The sequence below is a fragment of the Lineus longissimus genome, chromosome 5 (genome assembly GCF_910592395.1).
Source record: "Lineus longissimus chromosome 5, tnLinLong1.2, whole genome shotgun sequence".
In the NCBI taxonomy this organism is placed as follows: domain Eukaryota; kingdom Metazoa; phylum Nemertea; class Pilidiophora; order Heteronemertea; family Lineidae; genus Lineus; species Lineus longissimus.
In genome coordinates, this window is record NC_088312.1 from 5,906,404 (window position 1) to 5,922,096 (window position 15,693).

Below are 15,693 nucleotides of genomic sequence, written 5' to 3' on the forward strand. Positions count from 1 at the left end.
CTCGTTTGCAGCATATCTTTGAAAGCAGATAGTGACATTGTCTCCGTGAGTGATGGTGAGGTTCCTTGGAGTCAGACGGCAGCCTGCCCGATTGATGGCTTCCTTGATGTAATTACTCCCATTCATGTGTCCCTGCAGACACTGGGAGGTTATTGTAAAAGGGAGAATGGAGAGGATATGGTCGAAATGATATTCATTGGCCCTTATGAAGGTCTCTTGAGACCTTGAGAATTTACATCTGACTACAGAGGACCTGGGGGCTACATTTGGAGGGCAATTTGAATTTGCATTCTATATTGTTGTCATTCCATTCCATGTCATTGGGGGTTTGGTCATATTCAGCAGATTTTACTCTGGATATATGACTTGAGAATTTACATCACAAAGCAAGAAAAGATAATTATTGATAATGTACAGGTTTTACTGACGTAATACACATGCATTCATAGAATTCATCCATCAGATTAAAATAAATACTTTATACAGGGTACAGTTTTACTAGTTATCAAATTCATTCCTTTCCCTCATCTCCCAGGTAATATATATATAACTAATGATTAACGTCCATAACAACACTTTCTGTCTTACATCTATTTTTGTCTCTAAAAGGCATGAGTTGGGTTTTCTATATTGGGGTTCTAAAAATGAACTCCTGTCTAGGAGATCCAGTGTGTCGCTTTAAGATTCTTCATCAATTCTTGTTCATAATATTGGAAATCTTATATTTTGTAAATGTACCAGGTTCGTACAACATCAAAATAATATATTTGCCATGTTTAACCCTTTCGCTGCGGGTGACGTGCATGCTTGATGTGTCAAAGGCTACATATTATATTCCTGAATACTGATGGTGTAAAGTTGAACTTGTCTGCCCAATGCTGTTTTGAGCTCTCGTTACACCACAGCTGTAGCAAACATAAAGTGTGGTAAATGAAAGCAGTCTTTCGAAAGGACAGATTGGTCCAAATTCGTATCAAGGTGTTCTAAGATAATCTACTGTACTTAATTACAGTTAAAGTCATTTGAAAGTGGAACTAATTTTCTGCTTATTGTAAAAAGTCTACAACTTCATCTAATTCTCGTTGCCTGGCCTCCTTGTGGGCCCACCTGGCCTCGGCCAACTCTGGGGTTATTTTCCACTTGTTGTGATAAATCCTTTGTCCACATTCCATACACTTTTTGCCACCTGGAAATAAGGAACAGATAATCAATTACCAGAATGTACCATTTTGTTATGTCCTGCGTCTAGTCTAGCATATCAAAGTAATTGAGATTTTGTCTGAGAAATTAGTCAGCCAGGAATAAATGTGGTGATAATCATCAAATTCAATATCACAAGATGCTGAGGGTTTAAGACATGAATTCCTTCTAAAAGATTGACATGCACATGCTGTAAATTGACACGTTCTGTCAAAAAGAGAACTGAATATATCAATTACCTGTAAATGGTGGTGTTTTGAAATAGACATCTAGACATCCATGGTGATATAAATGGGTACAATAGACTCGTTCGATGAATTTGGGATCAGCTGGGTCTGTGGCTAATGTCTGAAAGAATACCATCTTGATAAATTTGGCAAGCACAAATCACTGCAATGTGAAGGTAAATTAGAGGCTACAGTTAGAGGCAAGAAAGATATCCCCTTTGACCAACTTATCAACATGTCTGACCTACTACATTATAAACAGGTACAGCTATTTGGGACATTTAGATCGGGTCTCGTCTGAATGAACATGTCCGTAATGCGAAAATGTCCGCAAGGGGAGGTTCTACTGTAATTTATATTTTCTTATCAGTTCAGTAATTTACCTTGGGATCTTCAGGTAGTAAAAGTTCCTTGCAGTATGGACAGATTTCATGTGGATATCGCTTGACGTGTTTGAACAGGAAAATGGCAATATCCTTCAGTGATGGCTTTGGCTCAAACGGAGGATCTCTGAAATGATACAACTGTTAAATCAGTTAGCTGTAAACACATGCATCACCTAACGAATATCCCTGAGACAGCAACTGCGTATTACAATTTAGGGAGGCCAGCACATATATACACTTGTGATATTACTTAACTTGGAACAAATTGTGTTCAATTATATGGTTCATCTGTAGCTTGGAAAACAAAAAAATTCATGTGAAGTGATACAAAAAGATTCTGCATCTAAAGAGTGTTATTTCTATCAACAGAATATCACAAACTTCGTAGGTGATTCTGAAATCATTAGAAATTACCACTAGTCTTTACCCTGACAATTTTCCAGTAAATTGTTGACATTTATAAAATTTGCACGAGGCAATTTGACTTACTTTTTTCCTTTCTTCAGAGGTGGTTTCACGGCTCTTCTGGATATTTCCACAGATTGACCAAGAAAATGAGACGACAGCACCTCTGGGAAATTATGCTCCGATATTGAAACCCTGAGGGTACAAACAAAATTTTAGTGAGACTATCAACAATAACATGTAGTCAAGAGTAACAAAATTTGCAGAGTGAAGATTAAGTTTAAGGCAAACTGATCTTTGTAGTAGATATTTGTGCCAGAATCAACTAAGATTGGTCATGTTATTTTTGACACTTTAACATGGTCAACCCCATATACTCTAAATTATGACACAAGTCATGATCACAGGTTTTTTTACTGGTTAAGTTTTTAACACAAGCACTAGAACTTGAACCAACAATCAACCTGACTTACTGCAGCTGTGATGTAAAGTAGACATCTGGTACATCACATTTCAGCGTGAAGTAATAACTACCCTCAGCAACTTTCAGAAGAATCTGCGCTTGTTTCTGGAGGAGTTTTATCTTATCACTGTCTTTCATCAGCTCACGCTTTATATAGGATATCTCATCACTACACACGCATAATGGGTTGTCTTCGATAAACTGGAAAATCATTTTTAGGACGACCATGATCTGAAAATAAAGAACTTTTTATGGTTATATAGCACCCCGCACTCATGCATAACCATCCCGCGTCACCCAGATCTCAGACCGAATACTTCATTGTGCAACAGAGACTTGACATCACTTCTGTCTGAGTATTGACGTCATTTTGGCCTCAAAGTGTCTGTATATAATCATTTAAAATCATATACAGTTTACCAATGAGACATTAGCAAGATAAATCATAACTGGCCAAATTTTTACCTGTTGTTTCTTCAAGAGTTTCTTTGCTTCTTCTTCACACATCTTTGTCAATCCTTCCAGGAGTTTGTAACCAAACGTGTTGCTCTTTAACTCAACCAACAAAGGAACATTGGGATAGTCATCTGGGAACTGTATCATCGCTGTGATATCTTTATGTTGATTCTTCCTGCAAACAAACAGAATTTCTACCTGACATGAATGAGAACATAGTTCATTTTCTATCAGACAGTAGTTTGATATCTAGAAAAACTTTAACACATTGTACCAATTTCATGTATTTGTATAATGCATTTCATTGAACTAGTCTCAAGCTTTGCCCTAATTACAAGTATGATTTGAGAAGTTTATCAGCCTTTACAGAAAACAAGGTTCCACATATCAAAACATATACAATAAATTTCATACCAATACATGTACTTACACAATTTTAAGCCGGACCATTATCCTATGACAAGCAACCAATTCTGATCCTGGTATGGTCTTTGATTGCTCCTTCACGACTTTTAGCTCTTCATCGAGGAATTCGAGATGGCGAGCCATCTTGCCCGATAATTGGGTCAACTGACTCGATGTTCAAACCTGAACTTTCTGCCGTCTGAAAAAAAATCAAGACAGTTGTCTAATGTCTAAAAATTGGTTATGTAGGGCTCGACATAAGAATGATAAGCATCGACCTTTTCGATTTCGAAGAAGTTTGTTGGGGCGCTGATCTGATGATCAGTTCACATGAAAGAAACAAAGGGTCACAGTCTGACAGTGGCTTATGGCATTGTCCGAAGACGGCTTAGGCCTTCTGACATGTTCTGAGTGTGCACATAGGCCCTATGCCCCATTTAATGACATATCACATATGTCATGTATGTGTCTAATGTCATTGTATTGAAATTGTATGTGACAATGTACAGGGATTATATGGGATATTTTGACGACTAATCACTCAATTATTAAAGGACACTTTAGGTAACCGATTGCACTGATAAATAATCATGACCAGAACTTACAAATATACAAAGAACACATTAATTAGACGACAAAATCAACCCGAAAACTGTTGATAAAAATCGGAAAATTTGTATCCCTTCGTCGCCATTTTGGAATTTTTTACTTCCGGTTCTGAAATTCGAAATTCCGCACAAAATCCACAAAAAATTCAATAACCTGATCAGCCTCATGTAGTGTTGCTATTCGTTTTATTCAACGCAATAGTATAGAAACTTTGGTTTATCTGATCCGATGTCTTTGTTTTGAAAAAGTAGGTGAAGCACTTTGCAAATTTTGATTGGCCAAAAGTTTTCACGTGACCAACGGACCCGCCAAAATACAATAGCCCTCGTGCTTTCGACCAGTTTTGGACAGTTTGTGACCTACTTCCGGAAGTGTCCCTGACTCGAATTCTCCGCCTTCTAATGCCTTTTTTACTTGTAACTGATCGTCTATACTCGAAAATTTCGATTTCCTATTAATAGTTATGGCCTTTAGTCGAAGTAGATTGCCCTTTGAGGGGTATAGAGCAAAGAAAGATAGGAAAAATGAGAACTTTTCGAACATCGCTCAGGCTCTGACATTTCCGGATTCGGATGGTGAAAACAGCACACAAGACATTTCTATGGCTTCCATCTCGCCTCGTCAGAATGATGCCTGGGATTCACCCGACTCTGACAATGAGCTTCCTATGTCCCTCTGTACACCAAGTAGCCCTAAGAGTAGCAGGTGTGCCCGATCTCGGCGTATAAGACCCCCAAAATTTGAGCTAGACATGGACTGCCAGCCTGATCCAGAACATGTAACTACGAATATAAACAACAATGTGACTCGGTCTCCTGACTCATCGCAGATGGAAGGGTCAGTTCCACCCAGTCCCTGCCCGTGGACTCCACCACACAAGAAGCTACGAGCATTACGTCTATTTGATACGCCACATACTCCAAAAAGTCTATTGGAAAAGGCAAGGAGTCGCACCGGAAATACAGCAAACCCTGTTCGAACACGAACACCCCTGTTCAGCAGCATGAAAATGGAATCTGCGACAAAAGCTCCGGTCAATGTTTCCATAGATGCTGAACGCCCACAAACTAATGTAAATCCTTTCACACCGAACAACAACTCAATCTTCTCAGTGTTGCAGAGTGGAGCCAAGAGATCACGGCCTGGAACACTTGGGTAAATTTTCGCTTCCTTGTCTCATGTGACATGTCTCAACGTGACATTGTCATTAATGTCAATGTCAAATTATAATAATGTTGTTTGTTTGTAGTTTGAAGGGTATTTATTATACTTAACTGTCAAAGTTCTGGGCCTCGGTCAATCATGTCAATGCTAATCTAGTCAAGTTTGCATGTAGATGTACTTGTAGCGATGACTTAGTTTTGAAGCAAATATTTTATCAATACAATTTCTTTTCTTCTAGGAGTATCTTGGATGACTCTACTGATGAAGATTTAGAAGATGAACTTCCTAGTAATAAGGTATGTCGTATACAAGAAAATAAGGCTTGTTGGTGTGAATCATTGTTTACATTGATTGAGTTGTGACTCATGTGAAACACTCTATAAAGAGCCATTGCTGCTCACATCAAGTGTTGTGTTACATTGATTAATCCCAGAGTTTCACACTGCATAAAGTTGGCAATGTTTGAGACGATCCAGATACATGTATAGTAATTAGCTATTGTATTCATGTATGAAAGATGTTTGGTCAGGCTTGTCAAGCTGTCCTCCTTTGTGATGCTCAAAAAACACAATTTTATATCACTTTTTACCCCATCTGTTCCTTTCCAGAAAATCGCCTTGCATGAGATCAACATGTCGCGCTACAATGAGGAGTTCTTTGAGATGAGTAAACTTGGTGATGGCGAGTTTGGAAGCGTCCACAAATGTATTCATCGTCTGGATGGATGTCCCTACGCCATCAAGAAGTCAAAGATGCCTGTCGCTGGAAGTGCTTACGAGTAAGCATATTTCTTGTCTCTATTCATTCACAGAGGCAGTATGTAATCCCTATTTTTGAGTGACAAACTGCTCTGTATTTTATCTTCTAACTAAAATTCTTCTTATTTTCAGGCGAGTTGCGATGAATGAAGTTTATGCTCATGCAGTTCTCGGCAAGCATCCTCAAGTTGTGCGCTACTTCTCAGCATGGGCGGAGAATGACCACATGTACATTCAGAATGAATATTGTAATGGTAAGCCATTGGGAAGAAAAAGTACATTGTATTGGGTAAAGTTGAGCTCTTACAAAGTTTGGTAGACTTCTCAAAGGTGACTGAAAGTGTCCGAGAGTCTTGACTTGTTCTGGTTTGTAAAGCATTTGATAACCATTGTGCTGTGAGAATCATGTACACTAGAAAATATCAGTTAAAAAGTTGGGGTCTTATTTCCAAGGGGCTTAAGGGAATATCTGTAAAAAAAAATTGGCTACTATTTCCCCCAAAGTGTTTTTGGAGGGATTCCCTTTGTTGTTCCATCAATTATTTGGAACCAAATTTAGAGAAATGCTTAGTAATTGGAAAATGCTTGAAATCAGTTTTGTTTGTCTTTCAGGTGGAAGTTTAGCTGATGTCCTCACTGAACAGTACAAAACAGGAAAATTTTACTCCGAACACGATCTCTGCCAAATGCTGCGTCAGCTGGCCAAGGGCTTGAAATATATCCACTCACAACATCTTGTGCATTTGGATCTTAAACCAGGTAAGTTTGACTTATGACAAACATTGTTGTTTCAAAGCTGGGCACAAGCCTAGCTTAATGTAGAAGAAAAAAAGCTACGAGATATGATTTTACTGATTATGATAGTGCCAAAAGTTACGAAACGATGGAAGAAAAAGGCATGTTGTCCTAATCCTGTTGTTTTTTCGTGTTTAAAACATGTCCCCTTCTACATCTCAGGAAACATTTTCATCCACCGAGAGGAGAAGGTCACCAACTCCCCAGAAAGTGGTGTCGAGACGGGTGAAGATGAAGAGGATGAAGAAGAACTACCAGAGGTTTCATATAAAATAGGTAAGCGATTGCATGTTGGGCAGCATAGACTATTGCTGATGTTTGGATTCCTGGTCATCACAAACTTAAAGGTTCTGTTTCTTTAGATGTCTTGAGATGCACTTTTAAAACGAGAAAAATTCAAACGTGCAATCCTGAACATTTAACAGTAAATTTCACTACTCTTTCCCATTTTCAGGTGACCTTGGCCATGTGACATCAATGGCAACAACACGTGTTGAGGAAGGAGACTGTCGGTATCTTCCACGGGAAATTCTGCTTGAAAATTACAACCAGTTAACAAAGGCAGACGTTTTCTCTCTTGCACTGACAATGTTCTATGCTGCTGGTGGTGGTGAGCTACCAAAGAATGGTGACAAATGGCATGCAATACGGGACGGCATCTTGCCGTATATTTCAAGGTGCTCTAAAGACTTCAATCAATTATTACAGGTGAGAGTCCCTATTTGGCTAAAAGTTTGTTCTAATGAAATCCATAGAAATTATTTCATCCTCTGAGACGTTTATTCAAATGGTAAGTGTGATATTTTCAAGATTTCGTTATAACTCCACCAGCTGTGACTTTCCAGTCTTAAAAATGTTGTCTCTATTCCAGAAAATGATTGACCCGGACCCATCGATGCGACCGACTGCTTCCTCCCTCACCCAACATCCCCTGCTCTTCCCCTATGAAAGTCGATCACGTGCTGAACTCAGAAAGGCTCTCAATGTAGAAAAGTTCAAGAACAAAATGCTATCCCGGTTAGTATTCATTTTACATATTTCCATCAATAGAGTAGAGGAGCAAAGGAAACTACGGCCCCAGAGGAACCTTCCCCATCGAATAAAAGAGTTGCACTCCCGGTCAAATGAGTGGATTGAGACCAAGAATTGAACTTAAAACATCTGAAGTGGCAGGCGCTGATGTTTCCCATGTGCCACTCCCAACTGCAAGTGAATTCATATCGAGGGATAACACTTCTTAAGAGATTTTCTATCTACTTTCAGGCAATTAATTGAAGCCACGGAGCGACAGATGCAGGCACCTCAACAGCAGAATGCGAGCAATCGTAACTCGCGTCTGGTTGGTAAGAAAGTCAACCGCAGTATGAGTTTGACAGTGTTCTGAGCATATCATGTGATACCCGGACCGTGCAATGTCAAGGCCTGCAAACACATTTATCCGATGAGTTGTGACTGAAACTGTTCACTTTTTAGACTATCTACCTTTCAAGGAATACAGCTGTGCTACTGTGTGTCTGGGCGAGGTAGGGGTCTGCTCTTGATAGCAATGGTGAACTTTTACGTATCCCTGGAAATGTTCTAATGGTTTCATTTTATATAGTGTTTGCCTAGGACTTCCAACTGCCAAAATATGTGTCCTGAGAAAAACGTACAAGTTATTATCATGTTCTATACTTCTCTGTTAGAGTGACTAAGTGCCTGCTTTGCGCGCTTTGGATTGCTTGTTTTTAAAAATACTTTCCCGGGACAAGGGACTTGGCTGCTAGATTCAAGTACTGGGATGCTTAAAGCTCGGCTTGTGCATGTAGTTTGCTTGGGAGTCGGTTGACTGACCATAGTGACAGTTGGAACACTGCACTCAACTTCCTTGTTAATATTGGAGCGCTGTATTTGCTTGTATTTTTGTACTATAGTGTATATTTGTACAGAACTGGGTATGGCTGGTATGAGGCATCTGTTCTTCAGAAGGGTATGGTGGAGAGAGTTTAATCCCTTAGATGAAATCCCCCTTTTTTATTACTAAACACAGTCTACAAATTTGAATATTTTACATTATGTGAGTGACATTGTAATAGGAGACTTTGTTTGGTTCTCAGACAATGTTCTTCCATACCAATTTTGCTCTGAAATGTATGTTCATGGTGATGATCACAAAATACCATCATCCTTTCCTTATGAAGAACAGACTTTTACTCGTCCATAGACCATGTTGACGATATAATAATGTGAGTTGGTGCTGCCTGTTACAGGATCAGTTAGGAATTATTTTAACCATTATCACCAAAAATGAGGTCCATTTTTACTATCACTGAAATTATGTTTTATGTATTCATTACTTGCATGATTATGATTTTTAAACATTTTTATGTGCATGTATGTTGTTTTGCACTTTCTGGTTTCTGGACTCCTGTATTTTCTCTTTATTCAAGGGGTTTTTTTTCTCCCCAAAAAAACTATCAAAAGAACTGTTAAAGTGATAGCTGGCAGCAGATCTGTGTTAAATTCTGACATGAAGAGATACTATTTCTTCTAGCAAGGTGATTAATACAGATAGTAAAAGTATGACAAATTCACATGCTAGTTATAACACACTACCTGTAGATGACTTGTGGATGTGGATACGTATGGCGGAGGGGGAACATGCCGAGCCAGACCATACAAAGCCCATACAGGGAGAGGGGTCCAAAAATCTGTGTTAAGGTGCCTACGTACTGAATGGACGGCCCCTTTCCAATTTTTTGGGGGGAATTGTGTTTCATCTGCTGTTTTATTCGTACATTCCCAAGTATATTATATTTTATGAATGCTTATGCCCCATACGTGTACGTATGTTTGGGTGTTGTATCAATATTTCATAGTGCACTGTGATTTCCGATTCATTACCACATGTAAATATTAGTAAGTCTGTCATGTAAATAGAGAAGATGTATAATAATTCCTACTTTTTTTGTTGATTTGTCCGAATCCCAGTTTGCACACTAACTGTTTACAGATAAGCAAACTGGATACTGATAAGGACCTTTTGCCCATGATAGTACCCTTGGCCTGGATACAGATAGGAAACTCTAGTCCAGGATGTCACATATGGACCTTTTGCCCAGGACGCCCTTCTGGGTACCAATAGGAAACCTTTGCCCCGTGATGACCAGTACCCTTGGCCTAGAAAGCTTTCATCCAGGACATTGCATACCCTGGGTACAGACAGATGAGGAACCTTTGTCCCATAGTGGCCATTACCCTTCTTGGCCTAGGAAGCTTTTTCCCCTGTATCCTTGGTACAGATAACAAACTTTCGCCCATGATGACCAGTACCCTTGGCATAGGAAGCTTTTGATTAGGACGTCACATACCTGGGCATCTATGGATAAATAACTTTTTCACAGGATGCCTTGTCCAGCTATTGTCCAGAACATCACTTTCCCTGGGTTCATATAAGGAACTTGACCTGTATCCTAGGTACAGATTAGGAACTTCTGCCCGATGATGACCAGTACCCTGGGCCTTGGTACAGATTCAGAGTGACATGAACGAGACAGTCGAGAAGACATCCCAGAGATGGTACCCAGATGACATGACACGGTGGAGCAGCTATTCCCAATTTGGTCTAGTTGTGACTTTCTACCTCTCTGTCTGTGTTGGAACACAGCTGGATCAGAGCACTCAAGCTCGATTTTGGGCTGGTTGTGACTGTCAAGTCTCTTGCACTCAATGTCAACACGCTGGAGCAGCCAGACCCACTTCTCTCCAGTTGTGACTGTCTTGTCTCTCTCTCAATATAAGCAACTTAATGGGGAGCAGCCAGGACTAGTTGTCGTTATGTTGTCAACAAGGTGAAGCAACCAGGCCCGATTTAATTTGGTTGTGACTGTCTCTCACGTTGTAGTGACTGTCTCTCTCGTTGGTTGTGACTGTCTCTCACGGAGGTAGCTTGATTTGGTCTAGATGTGATTGAGACTTTATTCAAATTCATGTCTCCATCAGAATATGATGTGTGCGTGTGTGTGTGAGTGGGGGGTTAATAACCAGCTACAACTGGATGTCAACTAGGCTGTCACATTCGATGTCTCAATCTGAATGTGCTGGAGAAATCAATACCCAGCAGATGGAAGTCTTCGTGTAGGTCACATATGTCTCTATCTGATTGATAAAGGAAATCAATAACCAGCCGAAAATTTATCATCTCCCTCACCCACTTGTTAACAAGGTAGAAAGCTAGGCTCGATTCTCTATAACTGTGACTCACTCATCTATATCGTCGTCTTGGGAACATAGTGGATCAACCAGGCCAAATTCGATCTAGTTGTGACTGTCTCATCTCTCTCATGTCTCTAATCACTGAATGTGCACGAGGAATCAATAAAAATCTGTGGAAGGTCTTCGGGACTGTCACATACATGTCTCTATCTAAATGCACATTGGATATCAATGATACTTTGAAACACTGCGTTTGCAAAATAATGGTGGACCACCAAGGCCGATTCGGTCTGGTCTTGCCCAGGACGTCTCATACCCTGGGTACAGATAAGGAACCTTTGCCCAGAATGTCCTGTATCCTGGGTACAGATAAGGAACTTTTGCCCGATGATGACCAGTTCCCTGGGCCTGGGTACAGATTCAGAGAGAGGCGAATGAGACAGTCGAGAAGACCTTCCAGAGCTGGTTATTAGTTACCCAGATGACATGAACAACCTCTCTCATTGTGTTGGCAGCACATGTGGATCGGAACACCAAGGCGCAGTGACTCTCACGTCTCTTACACATTATTGCCAACACGCTGGAGCTGCCAGGCCCGCTTCTGTCTAGTTGCGACTCTATCATCTCTGTCATCATATTGGCAACATACCTATGAAACATTATGAACAGAGTGGAGCAGTGAGGCCCACTTTGGTCTGGTTGCGACTGTCTTGTATCTCTCTCCATATTAGCAACATGATAGGGAGCAGCCAGGACTAGTTGTGACAATGTAGGTGGAGTATCCAGGTCCGATTTCATTTGGTTGTGACTGTCTCTCTCACGTTGTTTGCAACACGGAGGTAAGCAGTCAGGTCAACTAGGCTGTCATATTCGATGTCTCGATGTGAATGTGCTGGAGAAATAACGAGCTGATGGAGGTCTTCGGGAAGGTGACATGTCGCTATCTGAAAGCTATAGAAAATCACCAACTCTCACGGGGCCACACGTTAGACCAGCCAGTCCCGATTAGGTCTATTAAGTTTCTCATCTCCGTCACCCTCTTGGTAACACAGTAGAAAGCTAGGCTCGATTCTCTATAACTGTGACTCACTCATCTATATCGTCGTCTTGGGAACATAGTGGAACAAACAGGCCCAATTCGATCTAGTTGTGACTGTCTCATCTCTCTCATGTCTCTAATCATTGAATGTGCATGAGGAATCAATAAACATCTGTGGAAAGTCTTCGGGACTGTCACATACATGTCTCTATCTAAATGCGCATTGGATATCAATGATCCTTGGAAACACGGTGGAACAGCTAGTCCCAATTAGGTCGAGTTGTGACCTTTTCATCTCTCTCACTACGTTGGCAAAATGATGGTGGAGCACCAATGCTCGATTCGGTCTGGTTGGGGACTGCCTCGTCTCTCTAACCAAGTTCACAGCCATAGAGACATGAATGTTACAGAGACAGCCCTCATCGACTAGGTCGAGCTGTGACTTTCTCATTTCTGTCACTATGTTGTCTACAATGTGAAGCAGTCAGGCCAGATTTAGTCTGGTCCCATCTCTCTCACCATGTTCGTAACACGGCGAAAGAGCAGTCAGGATGACTGAGTCAGTCTAGTTGTGACTGTCTCATCTCTCTCACCTTGTTGGCAACATGGTGCTGAAACTGGTCTAATCATGACTGTCTCTTTAGTCTCACCCTGTCACTGTCACATTCAAGTCTCAATAAGAATATGATGTGGGGATCAATAACATGACTGGTTGTCAATGTCTCTACTCAATCACCATGTTAGCAACACTTAGTGGTGTGGACATCCCCGATTCAATCTGGTTGTGACTATTTCGGCACTCTCGCCATGTTATCACCGTCTCTTCTACCTGGCCATGAACTGGCAACATGGTGGTGAAGCAGCCAGGACCTTTCGATCTGGTTGCGGATGTCTCATATCACATACGATTTTGGCAATACGGTATGCAGCCATGTCGGAGGCCTCATCTCCCTCACCCCGTTGTTGACACGGCGGACCAACCAGATGATGTACAATTGTGAGTCTCTCATCTCTATCATCGTCTTGGCAACATAGCCCTGAAACATATGAACATAGTGGAGCAGCCAGGTCAGATTCGTTTTGGATGGGACGGTCTCATTTCACTCACCATTTTAGCAACAGAGAGGGGGAGCATCCAGGGTTGTGACTATCTCGCCTCTCCTCTATTGTCGTCTCCTTGCTCTATCTCGGTCACATTCATGTCTATTATCAGAATATGATGCGGCGGGAGAAGGATTAATAACAGCTACAACTAGAGGAAGTCTAGGCTGTCACGTTAGATGTCTCTATCTGAATGTGTTGGAGGATCAATAACGAGCTGTGGGAGGGCTACGGGACTATCACATACATGTTTCTAGTTATTGAATGTGCAGGCACAGTAGTCTCATCTCCGTCACCCTGTTGTTAACACGGCGGTACAGCCAGATTCTCTGTAACTGTGACTCCAGCTCTGAATCCTTTGAACACCCAGGCCAGATTCCGTTTGGTTGGGACGGTCTCGTTTCACTCACCATGTTAGCAACACGGTGGGAGAGCATCCAGGATCGATTCGGTCTGACTATCTCGTCTCTTCTGGTTGTGACTGTCTCTCCACCATGTTGTAAAGACGGTGGTGGAGCAATCTGGCCCGATCCTGTCCTGTTTTGACTGTCTCATTATTCATGTCTTCACATTCATTTCTATATTTGACTACGATTGGCATCAATAACCAGCTCTGGGAGCCTGGTCGTCTACACTGTCACACTCGGTTCGCAATCAGAATGGGCGGGCGAATCAATAACCAGCTCTGGGAGGTATTTTTTATAGCTACATTCGTCTCCTTCTTAGGGAATCAATTAAGGCTTGTGGATGTCTTCAGCACGGTCACATTCATGTCTCTTTCTGGGCTAGTTCTGACTATCTCGTCATTTCTTCTTTGTTGTCAACAAGGTGGAGCAGCCTGGCAAGATTTGGTCTGGTTGGTACTGTGTTGTCTCGCTCATCATGTTTTCAGTCCTCTAGACTGTATCAACCATGTCTCGATCTGAGAATCTGTAGGATATTAATAACCAGCTAGCTCTAGGACGTCATCTTGGCAGTCACAACCATGTCACGATCTGAGAATCTGTGGGATATTAATAACCAGCTAGCTCTAGGACGTCATCTTGGCAGTCACAACCATGTCTCGATCTGAGAATCTGTGGGATCAATATTCATCTCTAGGAGGTCATCTTGGCTGTCACATCCATGTCTCTATCTGAATGTGTGGGACGGGGAAATATCAATGTGTGAGACTTGTCTCTATCTGAATGTGCGGGGCATCAATGATCAGCTTTGGGAGGTCTTAGACTGTTACATTCATGTCTCTATCTGAATATGATGGGGAATCACTAACCAGCTCAGGGAGGTCATCTGATATCTCTCCGAGTCCACTGAATACTCGGCTTTCACAGTCACGTCTCTCTCTGATTGTGATGGGGATCAGTAACTAGCTCTGGGATGTCTTAGATTGTTACATTCTTGTCTCCGTCTGAATGTGATGGGGAATCCATAAACAGCTCAGGGAGGTCATCTGGGCTGTCACAGTCAAATCTCTATCTGAATGTACGTTGAAGAAATAACCAGCTCAGGGAGGTCATCTGGGCTGTCACAGTCATGTCTATCTGAATGTGCGAGGCATCAATAATCAGCTCTGGGAGATCTTAGATTGTTACATTCTTGTCTCCGTCTAAATGTGATGGGGAATCAATAACCAGCTCAGGGAGGTCATCCTGGCTGTCAGTCAAATCTCTATCTGAATGTACATTGAAGTAATAACAAGCTCAGGGAGGTCATCTAGGCTGGCACAGTCATGTCTCTGGATGTATGAGGCAGGGAAAGCAATGATGAGGGCATCAATAATCATCTCCGGGAGATCTTTAAACAGTCACATTTATGTCTATCTGAATGTGGGGGAAATCAATAACCAATAGTCGGCTGTCTTTTAGACTGTCTCATTCATGTGAATGTCAAGACACTGTATGTCTGTGACTGTTGTGAAGGGGAAAATAATGAAAATCAAAATATTTAACTGAAACATTTTATTTATGAAAACTTGCAAACTTTAGTGTTTGATCAATCAACTATACAGCTTATAAATCAATTTATGTACAAGAATATAGCAAAATAGAAATATCTACAACATTTACTTCTCATAAGATCACAGGATGTCACACTTTGTACAGTCATTTACACAAATAGTTCTGTAGTTAATAATGGTACACTAACCATGATTGCTAAGTTCTCTGTAGCCATAAGGTGTGAATGCATCAGAGAGCAGGAAGGGGTTGTACATATTATAATAGCAGGATGCGGCAGTAACTTTGATTTCTAGACAGGAGGGCAGGGTTGATATGAGCATATCATCTCCTGGAATTTATGTTTGGGTGGCCCTTTTCATCCAATATCCCACATGAATCACAGGTTAGATTAAGTAAGCTGGCCAGGAGAGTGTACCATTATACACAGTAATTAATACTGACTAGACCAGAGAAGATTCACCACAGGGAACAAGAGTGCAATATCACTATTTCACTCAGAGTGGAGCTATTACCTGGGCCAGTTCTCAATCAAT

At 41.1% G+C, this 15,693-nt stretch overlaps 2 protein-coding genes across 2 annotated transcripts; one reads left to right on the forward strand and one right to left on the reverse strand.

Annotated features, from left to right (window-relative positions):
• Positions 1-269: 269 nt before the first annotated feature.
• On the reverse strand, positions 270-4,250 carry LOC135488059 (uncharacterized). The gene is made up of 8 exons (XM_064772449.1): positions 4,148-4,250; positions 3,568-3,741; positions 3,147-3,312; positions 2,692-2,912; positions 2,303-2,413; positions 1,811-1,937; positions 1,440-1,548; positions 270-1,186 (listed from the first exon to the last, which is right to left on the reverse strand). Exons 2-8 carry the CDS (start codon positions 3,684-3,686, stop codon positions 1,047-1,049), a joined length of 993 nt encoding a protein of 330 aa, XP_064628519.1. The 5' UTR covers positions 3,687-3,741; positions 4,148-4,250; the 3' UTR covers positions 270-1,046.
• A 273-nt stretch (positions 4,251-4,523) lies between these two features.
• Positions 4,524-9,787, forward strand: LOC135487975 (wee1-like protein kinase 1-A). The gene is made up of 9 exons (XM_064772301.1): positions 4,524-5,306; positions 5,554-5,611; positions 5,924-6,093; positions 6,206-6,327; positions 6,686-6,832; positions 7,031-7,144; positions 7,323-7,576; positions 7,740-7,885; positions 8,132-9,787. The coding sequence occupies exons 1-9, from the start codon at positions 4,615-4,617 to the stop codon at positions 8,250-8,252; spliced, it is 1,824 nt and encodes a 607-aa protein (XP_064628371.1). The 5' UTR covers positions 4,524-4,614; the 3' UTR covers positions 8,253-9,787.
• The last annotated feature ends 5,906 nt before the right edge of the window (positions 9,788-15,693 follow it).